This window comes from Bos mutus, chromosome 1 (assembly GCF_027580195.1).
Source record: "Bos mutus isolate GX-2022 chromosome 1, NWIPB_WYAK_1.1, whole genome shotgun sequence".
NCBI classification, from domain to species: Eukaryota; Metazoa; Chordata; class Mammalia; order Artiodactyla; family Bovidae; genus Bos; species Bos mutus.
The window spans coordinates 28,134,904-28,152,048 of NC_091617.1; the positions used below are offsets into that span (position 1 = coordinate 28,134,904).

Consider the following 17,145-nt stretch of genomic DNA (forward strand, 5'->3'; position numbering starts at 1 on the left):
GAATTTGTATTTAGCTTTTTAAAAATTTGGCTTGTAGGATTTATCTATGTTGTTTAATGATGTTGTAACTAAAAGCATAAATCTATATAGAAAATACTAATACTATAAAAATTAGAGGATTTAACATTTGAAATAAACAAAATATTTGAATTATAGAAATATATTTTGAATGGAACTATATTTACAAAAGTCTAAGCCTACATGACATAACAAAACCAAAAAAAAAATCATAAGAAAAAAAAAAATAACAAACTAAAATCATATATTATATTTACCAAAAGTAAGCACTTGATAAAGATAATAGTTAATTCAATGAAGAAGAAAATAAGTATTAAATTAAGGTTTAAATATGTCTTAATTTCAATACCAGAAAAGTTTTAAAGACAGTTATGTATAATTCCTTTTCCTTAAAAAACCGGATAACTTTAAATGGACTTTGAGAGCTCAAGATACAGAAAAAATACAGTATAATACGTATTTTAATAAAATAAAGTATCATAACATAGAAATCCACCTACTGAATGTATTTCTTTTCAAGATTCAGTTCCACACCAAAATTGTTTCAAAACATAAAAACTTAAAAATTTAGTGTACTTCTCTGATAAGACACAGTTCTACAGGATAGAGTCAACACTTATTCATCCAAATATGAAACAGAAAGCTTCATTAGTTGTATTTCTCGTTCACATTCTACTTTTAAAACATTTACTCAATAATGAAATTAAGAGTTGTATCATAGAATTAACATAGGTTCAGTCCTTTTTTTACTTATTATAAATCTGTAATATAAAAAACAATGTTCAATAAGATGACACAAATACAATTCCCTTTACAGAGGGAATTGTATTAGTCCCAAAACTCTGCCTCCTTTTATAATGAAAAACCTGAGATCTAGAATGATTAATTTGTACCAGAGTGAAACTAGGCCTGGAACCCTGCCACCTGCTTCTGCCTCTTGTGTCTTTTCTCATATATTATGCTTCTTCATCTGACATGAGTGATTCCTATACGGCTACAAAATACAAAATAACGCCTGGTATTAAGAGTGAAGCAAAACAACTTCTTCCATGTAAAGTCATCTAATTTATGTTCAAAAATTAGAATTTTTCATTTTATCCAAGTATTTGCTGAAGCAGTTTTCTACCCTTTTGGTTTTCCATATGTGTGGTTATTTATTTGTGGTGTAACATCCAACAGAAAATTCATTAAATTCTTTCAGAAATATTATTTAAAAGTTAGTTATACATTACTTGACACCCTGCCACTTTTAATATACCTGAAAACATATTTTAATTATATTTTCACTTATGATAAAAGATGGATACAAATTGATAGTATTTCTAAGTTTAAAAACTTTTACCATATTTTGGAATTTAGATTTAATCACTTAAAAACCCTTCTAATTAGATGGCAAGTCAGAGATATGTTTTAATCTTAAGAAACTGAGCACTAAGCCTTAGTTTATTACCTGAAAGATGGTCATAACAATAGTACTTACTACATATAAGTAGAGTTGTTGTGCATAATAAATAAAATATGTAGCTGCTGCTGCTGCTAAGTCGCTTCAGTGGTGTCCGACTCTGCGCGACCCCATAGACGGCAGCCCACCAGGCTCTGCCATCCCTGGGATTCTCCAGGCAAGAACACTGGAGTGGGTTGCCATTTCCTTCTCCAATGCATGAAAGTGAAAAGTGAAAGTGAAGTCGCTCAATCGTGTCCACCTCTGAGCAACCCCATAGACGGGAGCCCACCAGGCTCCTCTGTCCACGGGATTTTCCAGGCAAGAGTACTGGAGTGGCTAATATATCTAAAACACCTGGCACCATACCTGACGTATTACATACTAATGTTAGTTGTTCATAGAGTTTAACTGCTATTAAAAACATGATACTATTAAGATCCTGCTGCAATCAAAAACATCAGTAATATTTAGATGGCAAAACATAAAGTATTTTTAGTAGTCTACTTAAAACAATGTGTATTTTTCAATTAAAAGGCAATTTTCTATGTTTAATTCAAACTGATACAGTGTTCTTTAGATAATAAAGAAAATTCACATTAAACTTTAAAGTGGCAATATAACCAATATATGTTAAATAGCATGTGATTTGTAAAACTGAAAGTTAGTGCAACTTACCACTAATACATGTGCTAATCAAAACAAGGTAGATTCAGTGTATGATAAACATTTCTCATAAAATGTTTTTAAAAGTTAAGAAACTAAATACCAGTGACAGACTACACATACAATGAATTTGGTAAAACTCCTTGAATTATTTTTTGAACAAATAAGACATTTCCATATTATATGTACATACCTGGCGTAGGCAAATAACCGACTATCCCATAGAAGATGAGTCCCTCTAGGTCCATAATGAAAGTAACAGGATTCAGTCCCGTCAAACATATTTAGTCCATCTTCTGAATTTTTTGAGGCATGGCTGTGTACCACATCTAAGAGCACTGTAATACCCATGGAATGGGCTGTATCAACCAGTTCTTTCAGCTCTTCAGGAGTTCCATAACGGCTGAAGGTAAAAGAGACAGTAAAAACAAGATCACATCATATTTAAAGGAAACAACCAATTCTTTATTGACAATCAATTGTTTTACCAGAACAGTACTAGATACTTCAAATATGCAAATGTAGTATGATATATTAGACACAGGTCAAAGTTGCTTAATATTTCCTATCAGGCATTTTTATAAGCATTTAATAAAAAATAATCTGACTAATAACTGTAAATTTATAACCCAATAAAAATTCACATTTTGAGTAGGCAGATAGTAAAATTCCCCTTTTCCATACTCAGAGCTTCTGATTTCCATTGCCAAGGCTAATTGGTTTAAGAGGCATGGTCATTCCTGTCTACATACCTGGCCATCCCTTTGTGTATGCATGGTTGGGGTTGTGGAGTTCTTAGAATATTTCTTTGAATATCCTTAGTGGCTTAATTGAGGCCATCTCTCCTGCACTTACTTATTCCCAGACTGGAACACCCCAAGTACCAGTGGGCCCTGTCACCACCCAAGTAGGAAAGATGGGCAGTTCACATGTACATGGATTTGTGTTAAAAATGGTTTTCCAGTCTGTGAAATAGGAAACAAAACTCACTACCTAGAGGAAGGCTTTTTTGAACCTTTGTAAAGTCTCAGTATTGCAGTCAATCATAGCATCAGGGCTTCCCTGATGGTTCAGCTGGTAAAGAATCCGCCTGCAGTGCAGGAGACCCCGGTTCAATTCCTGGGTTGGGAAGATTCACTGGAGAAGGGAGAGGCTACCCACTCCAGTACTCTGGCCTAGAGACTTCCATGGACTGTATGGCCCATGGGGTCGCAAAGAGTCAGACAAAACTGAGCAACTTTCACTTCACATCATAGTATCAACTTTTGCCTTTTAAATAAGTAATCATGCTTGTGATGAATTGATTTCTGTCTCTCTTCATCATGACCTACTGCACTATCTAATTTTGTTCTTTCCAAAAGCTTTAGGGGCTTGCAAGATGGCACTAGTGGTAAAGAACCAACTTGCCAATGCTGGAGACATAAGAGATGTGGGTTTTAACTTTGGGTCGGGAAGATCCCTTGGAGGAGGAAACGGCTACCCACTCCAGTATTCTTGCCTGGAGAATCCCATGGACAGAGTAGCCTGGTGGGCTACAGTCCATGGGGTTGCAAAGAGTTGGACACAACTGAAGTGACTTAACACATACAAAAGCTTTAGATTTATGACACTCTACCCATTACTCTTCTTATCCTAGCTACCTGGCCTCTTTTGCCACTCACTGAAAAGCATGTTCAATGAATGCTGCTAAGTCTCTTCAGTCGTGTCTGACTCTGTGCGACCCCAGAGACGGCAGCCCACCAGGCTCCCCGTCCTGGGATTCTCCAGGCAAGAACACCGCAGTGGGTTGCCATTTCCTTCTCCAATGCATGAAAGTGAAAAGTGAAAGTAAAGTTGCTCAGTCGTGTCCGACTCTAGCGACCCCATGGACTGCAGCCCACCAGGCTTCTCCATCCACGGGATTTTCCAGGCAAGAGTACTGGAGTGGGGTGCCATTGCCTTCTCCGTGTTCAATGAATAAACATCCCTAAAGTTTTATTCATTCATTCATTCATTCTACAAATACTTATTAAGCAGTCTACTGTGTGCCATTAATTTTTCTATGCTCTGTGATTCACCAGTGAACAAAATAAACATCACTGGCCTTATGGGATTTGTTTTCTAGTTAGGTGATAGGAAATAAATAAGCAAAATATGTGGAATATCAGATAGCAGTGACTGCTCAAAAGAAAAATGAAGCCAGGCCACTAGTGGGAAGGGAAGGTTTGCTATTTTAAATAAGGTCATCAGTGAAAGTTTTATGACACAGGCAATATTGATCGAAGATAAGAAAGAAGTAGGGAACAAGGCATGCAAATATCTAAAGGAAGAGTGTTCAGAAATAAACAGGCATTGGAGACAGAAATGAGCATCTGAAGAAGAGCAAACCACTAGTGTGGCTGGAGTGTAATGATCAATCCAGATAACATGAGGCCTTATGAATCAATGTATGACATTTGGCTTTTATTTCAAAAGAGAGCTGAAAATTGTTAGAGAGTTTTGAGTGACATGAAAGTGACATGATCTGATTTTCATCTTAAACAGATGATGTTGGGTACTTTGAAGAAAGTAGTCCATGTGTGGAAGAGAAAGCCAGGAAAGGGAGAAAAGAAAATACAGAGTGACCCATTACAGAGCTAATGAAATGACTCAGGTAAGAAGTGGCAACTTGGACAGAGTGGTAGCAGTGGGAACAGGAGAAGCAGAAAGATTTGAATATATTTTGAAGTTACAGGTGGCTAGTTTTCTGATAGAGTGTAGTGCAGACCATACAGGGAAAAGTCAAGTATAATGTAGTTGGCTTAAGTAACTGAAAGACAGAAATGTCATTTATTGAATTAAGGAAAATAACAGGAGAAGAAGGTTAGAAGATAAGAACAGAAATATAGTCCAGAACACGTTAAGTATGAGATACATATTAGATATTCCAACCTCAAATAGACACTGTTTGAAGTTCACAACAGAGGTAAGGACTGGGGAGTTCAATTTGGCAGTTGGCATATAAAGTGTATTTAAGCCGTAAGAATGAATGAGTCTTCATGAGACCCTAAAGATACTTCATTTAAATACAGAAGGGAATGGAACCAAGGGCTGCACACTAGGAGGGCCCATCTTTAGTGGTCAGAAAGGACAAAGGAAATAAAGAAGAAGCAACAAAAGATGTGAGAAAAACCAAAGGAAAGTTTAATATTCTGAAAGCCAAGAAAAGAAAAAAAGTTGAAAGAAGGTGTGAGTAATCAATTGTGCCAAATGCTGCTGACAGGTCAAGTAAGCTAAGAACTGATGATTGACTTAATATGTGGAGGCCATCAGTACCTTAGATAAGAGCAATTTCAGCAAAGAGGTGGAGTGCCTACTTGGAATGAGTTCAAGAAAGAAGAGAAGTGGAGGAATTAGAGACAATAAGGACAGATAACTCGTTCAAGGAGAAATCCTATAAAGAGAAACAAGTAAAGGGATCAGTATCTTTTCTCTATGTCTGGAATGCTGTCTATGTACTCCCACTTCACCTTCCCCCCCTAGATAAGCCCCCTTTTTAAGATTGAAAACTGTTTATCTCTTAATCATGTTTTAAATCTCAGTTGCAACACCAGTTTAGATCTAATCTACAGTGGTCAAACCACTGGTTCTATGCTATCAGAACAATTTCCCATCTTCTCAGATTTTATTACAAGTGGAAATCATAATATATATATATGATTACTAGATTTTTGTCCAAGATCATGGCATCTGGTCCCATCACTTCATGGCAAACAGATGGGGAAAAAATGGAAACAGTGACAGACCTTATTTTCTTGGGCTCTAAAATCACTGCAGATAGTGACTGCAGCCATGAAATTAAAAGACACTTGCTCCTTGGAAGAAAAGCTGTGATAAACCTAGACAGTGTATTAAAAAGCAGAGATATCACTTTGCTCACAAGGACTATACTCAAAGCTATGGCTTTTCCAGTAGTCATGGACAGATGTGAGAGTTGGACCATAAAGAAGGAAGAGTGCTGAAGAATTTATGCTTTTGAACTGTGGTGCTCAAGGAGATTCTTGAGAGTCCCTTGCAGAGCAAGAAGATCAAACTAGTTAATCCTAAAGGAAATCAGTCCTGAATATTCATTGGAAGGACTAATGCTATAGCTCTAATACTTCAGCCACCTGATGTGAAAAGTTGACTCACTGGAAAAGACCCTTTGCTGGGAAAGATTGAAGGAGAAGGAAAAGGGCACCACAGAGGATGAGATGGTTGGATGGCATTCCTGAATCAATGGACATGAGTTTGAGCAAACTCCGGAGATGGTGAAGGACAGGAAAGCCTGGTGTGCTATAGTCCATGGGTTAACAAAGACTCGGACACTACTTAGCAACTGAACAACAACAGCGGGATTGATGTTTACATGCCACCACACTGTAAGCTCCCTGAGGCAAAGTTGGACTTGAGCAACCTGTGGTCATTCAGATCAGTACCTCTCCAACTGCACAGGACCCTCTGATGTTTTTCTGCTCAGAGTCATATTCCTTGGATTTCAACCTGGGAAGGACAGTTCTATGGGCAGTATAAATCCCACCAAGGGCCTTCTCAGTTACCTTCCTACATAAGTGAGTCTCTTTCTAGAAAAGGATATGAGCTCTAGCAAGGGGCTTCACTAAGTCAGTATTTTCTGACTAAAGCTTAGCCTCCAAACATGACAATTTCAGCAGGCTAACTGAATTTTCTGTACCAGAAATCATTTCATGAAAAGCAATCTTAAAACAGGCTAGTCTCTAAGGTTTGATGAGAGAAGAATCTATGATCTTAAAAGAAAATGCTCAGATTTTATTAACTCTGTTAACCTTAAAGTAGGTCATAAGATACCATATGAAATACAGAAACTCATTCCATTTTTTAAATTTTTTTGTTCACATAAGAAAATGGATATCATGTCCTTCATTTTACCTTGAAGCTGCAAAGAAGCTTGTGATTTGGTAACCAAAACTGGCATAGTAAGCATGTTCCATGATCGCCATCAACTGAATGCAATTATATCCTGTATAAGCAAAGGTCAAATAGAGATTAAAGGCCACATATTTAAAAAAGTAATAAAAAATATATAAACATAGCCCCCTGTTTAAAAGGCATTAAGTTTCACACACAATCTAATGTCTGGTCATTTTAAAAAGTTCTACTACTTTAACATCTTTTTTTGTCTGACCTTCTAACACAAAATTGGACAGTTAGTTCTTGAGGGTTATAGTCTAGCTATTTGAAATGTCTTCATTTTAACAAGTAATAAATGATATGCAAATATACTCTTAATTTGGCTTTAGAATATTAAAGATGACAATCTGCATATGCTAAACTTCAGTTGCACTTGTAATATTCATTTCGAAGATTATGAAAGCCAAATAAAAGTAACTGATTGCATGCCATGTACATTATTTCACCTTTTTCTTTATATTTCTCTTATTTCTAGCCTAAGATATACCATCAAATCAATTTTTCTAAAAGGTGGCTTTTATGAAGCCAGCATTAATGCTTCCACTTTCCACTTCCATTTTCCATTTTTAGGTGTTTCTAGCACCTAAAAAATTACTCACAGTCATCCATGTGTAAACCTGTGTGCACACACACACAAGTACACACACATACATCTTTCCTTAATCTATCTGAAAATGTTTTGCTTTAACTCTAAATGAACTGGCTCAAAAAGATACATATGTATTTTTAAAAGTTCTTAATACTTAAAAATACTTATTAATGTGTTTTTAATGTAAGCAAATAATCAGAGTAGAGTAAATTTTGGTCTTCTTAAAAAACTAAAAAATTATTTTTCTTCAAAGAAAAATTTGGTAAAATTTTCAAATATGATTTGACTGTCTTCTGCAGTGTACATGTACATAGAAAATATTCCTATTCTGTTCTCAAAATCTAATTCATTTTAGTATAATTTCTTGTGCACATATTTTAGTACATAATTAACGCTGGAACAAGTATAAATTCACATTCAGAAGTAGGGATTCATAAGTTTAAAGGACAACATAAACTCCATGATTCAGAATCTGTTGAAATGTTATTACCTTTGGCTTTGCTGTTAAAAAAGAAACAAATTAACTCTCTCAGTTTAAATATGTGTGTAAACTATTGCTCAATAATATGTCAAGTATAATACTTAATAACAAAATATAGAGTGTGTTTTTTATTTCTCCATTATGTAATAAGTATTAATCTTATGAGCAAATATCAACTTGTATATTTTATTATTCATTTTATGTCATTAACCATTCCTAAACTTATTTAACAAACTCCAGGAGATGGTGAAGGACAGGGAAGTCTGGCATGCTGTAGTCCATAGGGTCACAAAGAGTTGGACATGACTTAGTGACTGAACAACAACAAAATTATTTATGGCGAGAGTCCTGGACTATGAAATTTAAGCACAAAGAAAAAGAAAATGTCTGTTCTGCTGAAAGTTCTGTAAGATATAGGTCATAAACAATGTATTACAGTATGAGATGAGAGAACATCTCAAATATAACAACCTTAATATAATATCTATTAAATATAATTCACATTAACTTCTCCATACATTTAATTAATTATGCTTTCTGGAACCTGACCTCACCATCTCAGGTAATCAAAATGCCTATATAAATGAAACCTTCATCATGAGAGACTTTCCTCTAGCCAAAATGTGGACTGCCTATTAGAAACAGACTAATTAAATGTAGTTTATCTTTCTGCCTAGCTACTGGAGCAGGTGCTAATATACTGTGAAATGATGAGAAAAAAACCTATAAAAAGAAGATAACAGAGCATTCCCAATCAATAATCTGACACTATACTATTCACTCTCTTGTTTGTTCCCATGAGACAGGGTCTGTCATTAGACTACAATATACAAACATCTAGAACAATGTGTCTCACACAGAAAGATGCGCCATAAATATCTGGCAGATAAGTCATACTACAGAAGCCATATCTACAGTGACTCTGAAACAAAATGAGTTCCAGTTACTTACCAATGTAAGATCTTTTCCCTAACAGACTAATCCGAACAGGCTATAATCAATGACCACTTAAATTGATAAAAAATTCTCTTCTGCAGAAAAGTAATTATGCTTATGTATTTATCTACAATTTTGGAAGCCATCAATTCACATTACTTAAAATTGAAATTGGAATAATATCTTGAATTCTTATGTTCTATCTTTATTCCATTTCTCTTTTCTATGCTATCACTATTACAAGGCAATTTGAGAAGCCTAAAATAAAATGCATTTCTATTACATATTTAATCTCTTAACACAAAAAAGACACTTGTAATTAGCTTTTCTAATAAGAGAACAGACTCATTAAAATTTTGTCTGAATAAAAATCACAGTTATTACTTACCAAGGTCTTTGATTCTTGGTAGTACATTGCATGTAAAATGTTTATAAGAAGCTATTTTTCCTTCATAGGAAGAAATTCCCACGTGAGATTCATAAATTCGTAGACCTTTTGGCTTCTTTGGTTTGGAATGTTTAAACTACAGAATATTAAAATTACATATAGAATTAGACCAAAAATGCAGATATGACACTAACCGATTAAGCATATTAAATGAAATGAATTAACTCAAACACTTTGAAACTACTTTCACATACAAAAGGCACTGTCTACCTCCATTAAATTTTCTTTTGGGAAAAAAAAAATCCTTGTTAGGATCATGGTAATAGACCTATTTTAAAAGAGAAGTCATGCAATGACTTATGGCTTATCACTGAGTGAAGATATATTTTGAACCTAAGCCTTAGAGAAAACATAAGAACTGTGAAATGCATATATAATGATTAAATGCAAAGCATTTATCAACAAGCTTCAATAACTTAAAGGACAGAAAATTGAGCTCAAAGATACTTATAACTCTTGTCAGTAAGACAGCCTTAAAAAATTACTTCAATTAATGTGAAACAGATCGCCAGCCCAGTTTTGATGGATGAGACAGAGCGCTCAGGCCAGTGCACTGGGATGACCCTGAAGGATGGGATGAGGAGGGAGGTGGGGGTGGTGTTCAGGATGGGAACACATGTATACCCATGGCTGATTCATGTCAATGTATGGCAAAAACCAATACAATATTGTAAAGTAATTAGCCTCCAATTAAAATAAATTAATTATTACTTTTTAATTACTTCAATTAATACATTCATGAAAAAACATACATTCATGAGACATCCTCATTGTTCCTAAGGACCCTGATTCTGCTTCAGACCCAAACAGTGAGAAATATTACACCACTGGAGTCTTTGATTAATTGAAATTTTATTTAAAATGTTTAAAAATCAGTATTCCTTATCAGGTAGTACACAGAGATTTACTGTTCTGCCCTACCCCTATTTCAGAAACACACGCTCAAATAAAAACTCACTTCTACATTTTATTGGCTACAGATGATGGGCTCTGATCTATGTATAGCAAACAGGTGCACTATGATGTAAAATATTAAATCGATGGTGAACAGAGAAGTTGAACATGACTATAAAAGTTATAAAAGTAAAAGTTAATTTTCCTAGGAATATTGGGCAAGCATTTATTTAAAGATGTGTTGTTCTCACTTTATACGAGTATTCTGGATCCCACTGTATCCAATCATAGTTCACATTACTGCCTTCACGAGTCACATACTTCGCCCATGGTGAAATACGGTACAAGATTTCTCCACTTTTACTCCTGATAACAAGCTAAAAAGAGAACAAGATGTTATTGCCTTAAAATACTTCCAAAACTCTAAGCTAATGCATGACAGCCTATGAATACTGTGGCAAGGAAGGAATGGAGGAATGAGCTTAAGAATCTACACTGCCATCCAGATGTGTGACCTTAAGGATGTTAAAATTCTATGAACCCTGCTCTCCTCATCTGCCGTGGTATATGATCCTTAACGTCATTTCCAGCTTGAATATTTTATGATTCTCTGGCAATTTCCATCATTGCCAACCAACCATTATAGTAGTTAATTAAAGTAAGCATAGAGTAGATAGCAAAAAGACATGAATATTATTGCAAGCTACTGTGAATAAATCAATCAACAGAAGGAACGAATCTTACTATGTTAAAAAAAAAAAGGTGATGAGTTGTATCACTCTCTTTTCCTTTTTCTTTTCATAGCAATTAATGATAACATTTTCAAGAGGCTAAATGAGAAAAATGGGTTTTGATTAATAACTGCATTATGTAGACAAACACTACCTTTCAAATATTTTTTACTTTTTACTTCTTGTACACCTTATTCCAAGTATGCTTTACCATATGAAACCAAACATTTTCCTTTTTAACCACTTATTTCTATATTTGCCAATAGTATCACTAATGCTATCAGTACAAAAAATAACAATAAAAATGCAAAGGCAATTTTTACAGAATCCACCAGTTTAGACTTAGTACTGAATATAGGACTTTGAATTTATCAGCATGGTTAGACAGCGAAGTGAGCTACATGAACAGAGTTTCCGAGTGACTAGAATATAGTTTTTTAAAGCTTTCTTTTTAAATTAATTAAGCCTTCCAAAAGCAGGCAGCGTGTAACAAAAAATGTTCAGATCAGGAACTAATCTAAACGCTGAGTGACCAGCACACCCTAAGCATTGAGCAAAAACATATTCCTCAGTCTCCTTTAATTGAGAAAAGCTCAAGTATGCATAATTACTGGTAATTAAATATTTGTAGAATGCTTTATAGTTTAGAAAGGACTTTCACAGTCATACCTCACTTGATTCCAGTGAATCTTTATAACCCAAATATTAAGTGAGATTAAATGAGCAGCCAGAGTCCCAAAGTTACCAAGTGGTAGAACTAAAAGCTGAGCAGAGCTTCTGACACTCACTTCCTTTTGCTTAACAGGCTTTCATGGCACTTCCCTCCGACACAGAAAAAGAATAAATCATGATTTAAGATGGAGGGGACAGGTGAGTGGTAAAAAGACATGTCTAACTTACATGAGTTCAATTTTATCTCTTTAGTTATGCCTCCCACTTATTAAAGCCTATCACAGCTAAGTACTGCTATTATTCAAATAATTATCTCAAAAACATAAATGAATAAGATCAACAGTGTAAAGGAGTATTTTATCTTCCAAAATGTGTTCCTTAAGTCATGTACATTTCTAGTATAATACACACAGTGTTATATGTGAGAAAAGGCATTTTGCTCACTCATCAATCCAGGACAGGCTATGGGAAATGAAATACCAAAAATTGGTTTTCCATGAATAGCACCCTGCCTGATCCATCCACCTATCTTTTCTCTTTTTTGCAAATGACTCTACAATCCCCCCAAAGGTTGATCATGAATCAATTATTATTTTTCAAGGTATCTGCTGGCAGAGAGAATATTTAAAACTTCAAGCAAAGAACATATAAAATGTCCTTATGCTGAATATAATTTCCACATTCTTCAGAAAATTACTTATCTTACAGTACACATGAATGTCTTTGGAGGCTACTGAGTAATAGAAGCTGGAAGGAAGATTCCTTCTATGGGTCTTCCTCACTCCTACGTATTTTGCTGGATATACTAACTATATAAGGTCCTATTGACTAGAGAGGCCATTTCTCAGAAAATGGTTTGTGGCATGCAACCCTGAGGAATGAGATAATGTTTTCCATGAACACAATGGACAGGCTTCCTTAAGCCTTCTATAACAGAAGGTAAACACTCCTCAGCTATGAGGCAAACTAACTGTGTGCATAGCATCAATATAGACCACACAGCATCATCCCTATAAGACTTGGAAGACAAGGGGAACTACTGCAAACGAGGGGAACTAGTGCAAGTTTCTGATTCAGGGGTCCTGTGTTTTCTACCAGAATCCATGAAACAGTACCAGGTTAACTTATCAGCTTGAAGGTACAACAAAATAAAATCCTATACCTAACAATGGATTATTTACTCATTCTTGAATGACTTTAATATTTTTGTTACCAAAAGTTCTATTTCTTCATTTCTATTAGTGTTTTATATTAGACATTCCTATTCATCAATTTTTATAATGTTGATGGTTGACATGGAAACTTTTAATTATCCAATTCTTTCCTTTTTTTTTTTTTTTTAGCAATAAAAGTAGAGCCTGGATCTCTGAATGATATGTAAAACAATGCTTCCCACCAAATCTGGATCATTTTACTGTAATCATTACAGAGAAGGGAAATAAAGTTCTCGATTCTTTAGACTCTTGAATTGAAGGGATTTCTGCTACAGAAGTTTAGGTTTTCCTAAGAAATATACTCGCTGAGAGTAGCCACCTCTCTTTGCCTTTGATTTGTTATTTCTAAATTGTTATAATAACCAACTAAGTGTATTATGAAAGTGAAAGTCGCTCAGTCCTGTTCAACTCTTTGCAACCCCATGGACTATACAGTCCATTGAATTCTCCAAGCCAGAATACTGGAGTGGGTAGCGTTTCTCTTCTCTAGGGGATCTTCCCAACCCAGGAATGGAACCGGGGTCTCCCGCATTGCAGGCAGATTCTTTACCAGCTGAGCCACAAGGGAAGCCCAAGAGTCTTATAGTAAATCTAAATAACTCAAACTTGAGAGACAATCCAGTGGGTGAAAAATATGGTTTTTCTGGACTAAACTCTGCTCCCAAAATCTTTTCGGAGGGAGAAAGGGGAGAGATGAGTACACTTCCTGAATTTGTGCTTGCTTGAGTTCAGATTCAGATAAAAGATTTTTTAAATGAAATAAGACTTTATATCATTAATTTACAACTTCAAAATAGCACATGTTATATGGAAAATTGAAAAGAAAGAGCTAGCTTGACTGATTTTTCAACAATAAAGTCTAACAGTTGATGGACAGAAGCGTTTACTCAGTACTGCTGCTGCTGCTGCTAAGTTGCTTCAGTCGTGTCCGATTCTGTGCGACTCCATAGACAGCAGCCCACCAGGCTCCCCCGTCCCTGGGATTCTCCAGGCAAGAACACTGGAGTGGGCTGCCATTTCCTTCTCCAATGCATGAGACTGCAGCCTACCAGGCTCCTCCATCCATGGGATTTTCCAGGCAAGAGTACTGGAGTGGGGTGCCATCGCTTTCTCCGTTACTCAGTACTAGCAAACTGAAAATCTTATTCACTACTAATATGAGTATAAAACAGCACGGATATTCTAAACAGCAATTTGACAAAATGACTCTAAAATTTTTTAAAAAGTAATTCTCAAAGCAATTTATAGATTCAACGCAATCCCTATCAAGCTACCAACAGTATTCTTCACAGAGCTAGAACAAATAATTTCACAATTTGTATGGAAATACAAAAAACCTCGAATAGCCAAAGCGATCTTGAGAAAGAAGAATGGAACTGGAGGAATCAACCTACCTGACTTCAGGCTCTACTACAAAGCCACAGTTATCAAGACAGTATGGTACTGGCACAAAGACAGAAATATTGATCAATGGAATAAAATAGAAAGCCCAGAGATAAATCCACGCACATATGGACACCTTATCTTTGACAAAGGAGGCAAGAATATACAATGGATTAAAGACAATCTCTTTAACAAGTGGTGCTGGGAAATCTGGTCAACCACTTGTAAAAGAATGAAACTGGACCACTTTCTAACACCATACACAAAAATAAACTCAAAATGGATTAAAGATCTAAACATAAGACCAGAAACTATAAAACTCCTAGAGGAGAACATAGGCAAAACACTCTCCGACATACATCACAGCAGGATCCTCTATGACCCACCTCCCAGAATATTGGAAATAAAAGCAAAATAAACAAATGGGACCTAATTAACCTTAAAAGCTTCTGCACATCAAAGGAAACTATTAGCAAGGTGAAAAGACAGCCTTCAGAATGGGAGAAAATAATAGCAAATGAAGCAACCGACAAACAACTAATCTCAAAAATAAACAAGCAACTCCTACAGCTCAACTCCAGAAAAATAAACGACCCAATCAAAAAATGGGCCAAAGAACTAAATAGACATTTCTCCAAAGAAGACATACAGATGGCTAACAAACACATGAAAAGATGCTCAACATCACTCATTATCAGAGAAATGCAAATCAAAACCACTATGAGGTACCATTTCACACCAGTCAGAATGGCTGCGATCCAAAAGTCTACAAATAATAAATGCTGGAGAGGGTGTGGAGAAAAGGGAACCCTCTTACACTGTTGGTGGGAATGCAAACTAGTACAGCCACTCTGGAGAACAGTGTGGAGATTCCTTAAAAAACTGGAAATAGAACTGCCTTATGATCCAGCAACCCCACTGCTGGGCATACACACTGAGGAAACCAGAAGGGAAAGACACGTGTACCCCAATGTTCATCGCAGCACTGTTTATAATAGCCAGGACATGGAAGCAACCTAGATGTCCATCAGCAGATGAATGGATAAGAAAGCAGTGGTACATATACACAATGGAGTATTACTCAGCCATTAAAAAGAATACATTTGAATCAGTTCTAATGAGGTGGATGAAACTGGAGCCTATTATACAGAGTGAAGTAAGCCAGAAGGAAAAACATAAATACAGTATACTAACGCATATATATGGAATTTAGAAAGATGGTAACAATAACCCGTGTACGAGACAGCAAAAGAGACACTGATGTATAGAACAGTCTTATGGACTCTGTGGGAGAGGGAGAGGGTGGGAAGATTTGGGAGAATGGCAAGGAAACATGTAAAATATCATGTAGGAAACGAGTTGCCAGTCCAGGTTCGATGCACGATGCTGGATGCTTGGGGCTGGTGCACTGGGACGGCCCAGAGGGAAGGTATGGGGAGGGAGGAGGGAGGAGGGTTCGGGATGGGGAACACATGTATACCTGTGGTGGATTCATTTTGATATTTGGCAAAACTAATACAATTATGTAAAGTTTAAAAATAAAATAAAATTAGAAATAAAAAAAAAAGGAAAAAAAAGAAAATGAAAACTCTAATTCAAAAAAATGCATGTACCCCCAAAAAAAGTAATTCTCAATGACTGAGCAGTTCTAATTATAGAAGTTTGCCCTGTGAAAATAATCAAAGAAGTGCCAAAAGAACTATATTGTTACCTATTAATCTTAGTATTATATTTATTAGCAAAAAGAGAATGTTTGAATAGTGTATGCTTGTTAAAATTTATACAGTAAATTATATTGAGGGTTACAAGAAAATTATTTCAATTTATACAAAAGAATGCATGAAAAGTGAAAAGTGAAGCCTCTCAGTCATGTCCTACCCTTTGCGACCCCATGGACTGTAGCCTACAGTCCTACCAGGAGTCCACCAGGAGTCCAGGAATCCTACCAGGCTCCTCCACCTTTGGGATTTTCCAGACAAGAGTACTGGAGTGGGTTGCCATTTCCTTCTCCAGGGGATCTTCTCAACCCAGAGATAGAACCCAGGTCTCCCGCATTGTAGGCAGATGCTTTTACTATCTGAGCCACCAGCAAGTATCTTCCTAATGTGAATACTTACAAACCCAGAGACTAAAAACTATTTAAGAAACAGAAAAAATACTGAGATGGTTGCCTATGGATAGATAAATTAATAATAGCTTTTATTTTCCAGTTGTATCTTTCTTTATTGCTATCAATTTATTTCCTTGTAGAGCTTCTATAACCAGAAGAAAAGTATTTTGATAAGGATTGCCAATAGGTTAATTATATAATTGTGAACACATTTGTGGACTTGTGCTCAAGTTGCACATATGTGTGTGTATAAGTGTTAAAAACAAAAGTTTAAAAATTATATTAATATCACCACATATCACTCTAAAAAAATCAAATTACTTTAAAAGAATATACTAAAGAAAATAATATGATGAAGGTTGTAGGGGAAATTGATAATTTATGTAATTATAATATTTTGTAACTTAGTAAACATGACATTAGACTCCATTTTCAACGAGTCAAATTATTTCATTGACTTATGAGAGGTTAACATCAAAAAACATTATGAAATTAAGGAGTGAATAAAATAAACTTCTACCTGAGAAAAACTCAAAATGACTTAATGAAGTATATGAAGTCAAGTTTTATTTACAAACTGATATTTAAAACTTGAATATAAAATATAAGAAATAG

General features: G+C 35.4%; 1 protein-coding gene across 1 annotated transcript in view; it reads right to left on the reverse strand.

The window, feature by feature from the left end:
* The window catches only part of GBE1 (1,4-alpha-glucan branching enzyme 1), a 314,187-nt gene that overhangs the window by 148,711 nt on the left and 148,331 nt on the right, over window positions 1-17,145 (reverse strand). The window contains exons 4-7 of the mRNA XM_070367825.1: window positions 10,672-10,797; window positions 9,467-9,602; window positions 7,031-7,121; window positions 2,319-2,528 (exon numbers count right to left, since the gene is read on the reverse strand). Coding sequence (XP_070223926.1) covers window positions 2,319-2,528; window positions 7,031-7,121; window positions 9,467-9,602; window positions 10,672-10,797 — 563 coding nt within the window. The remainder of the gene's footprint in view (window positions 1-2,318; window positions 2,529-7,030; window positions 7,122-9,466; window positions 9,603-10,671; window positions 10,798-17,145) is intronic.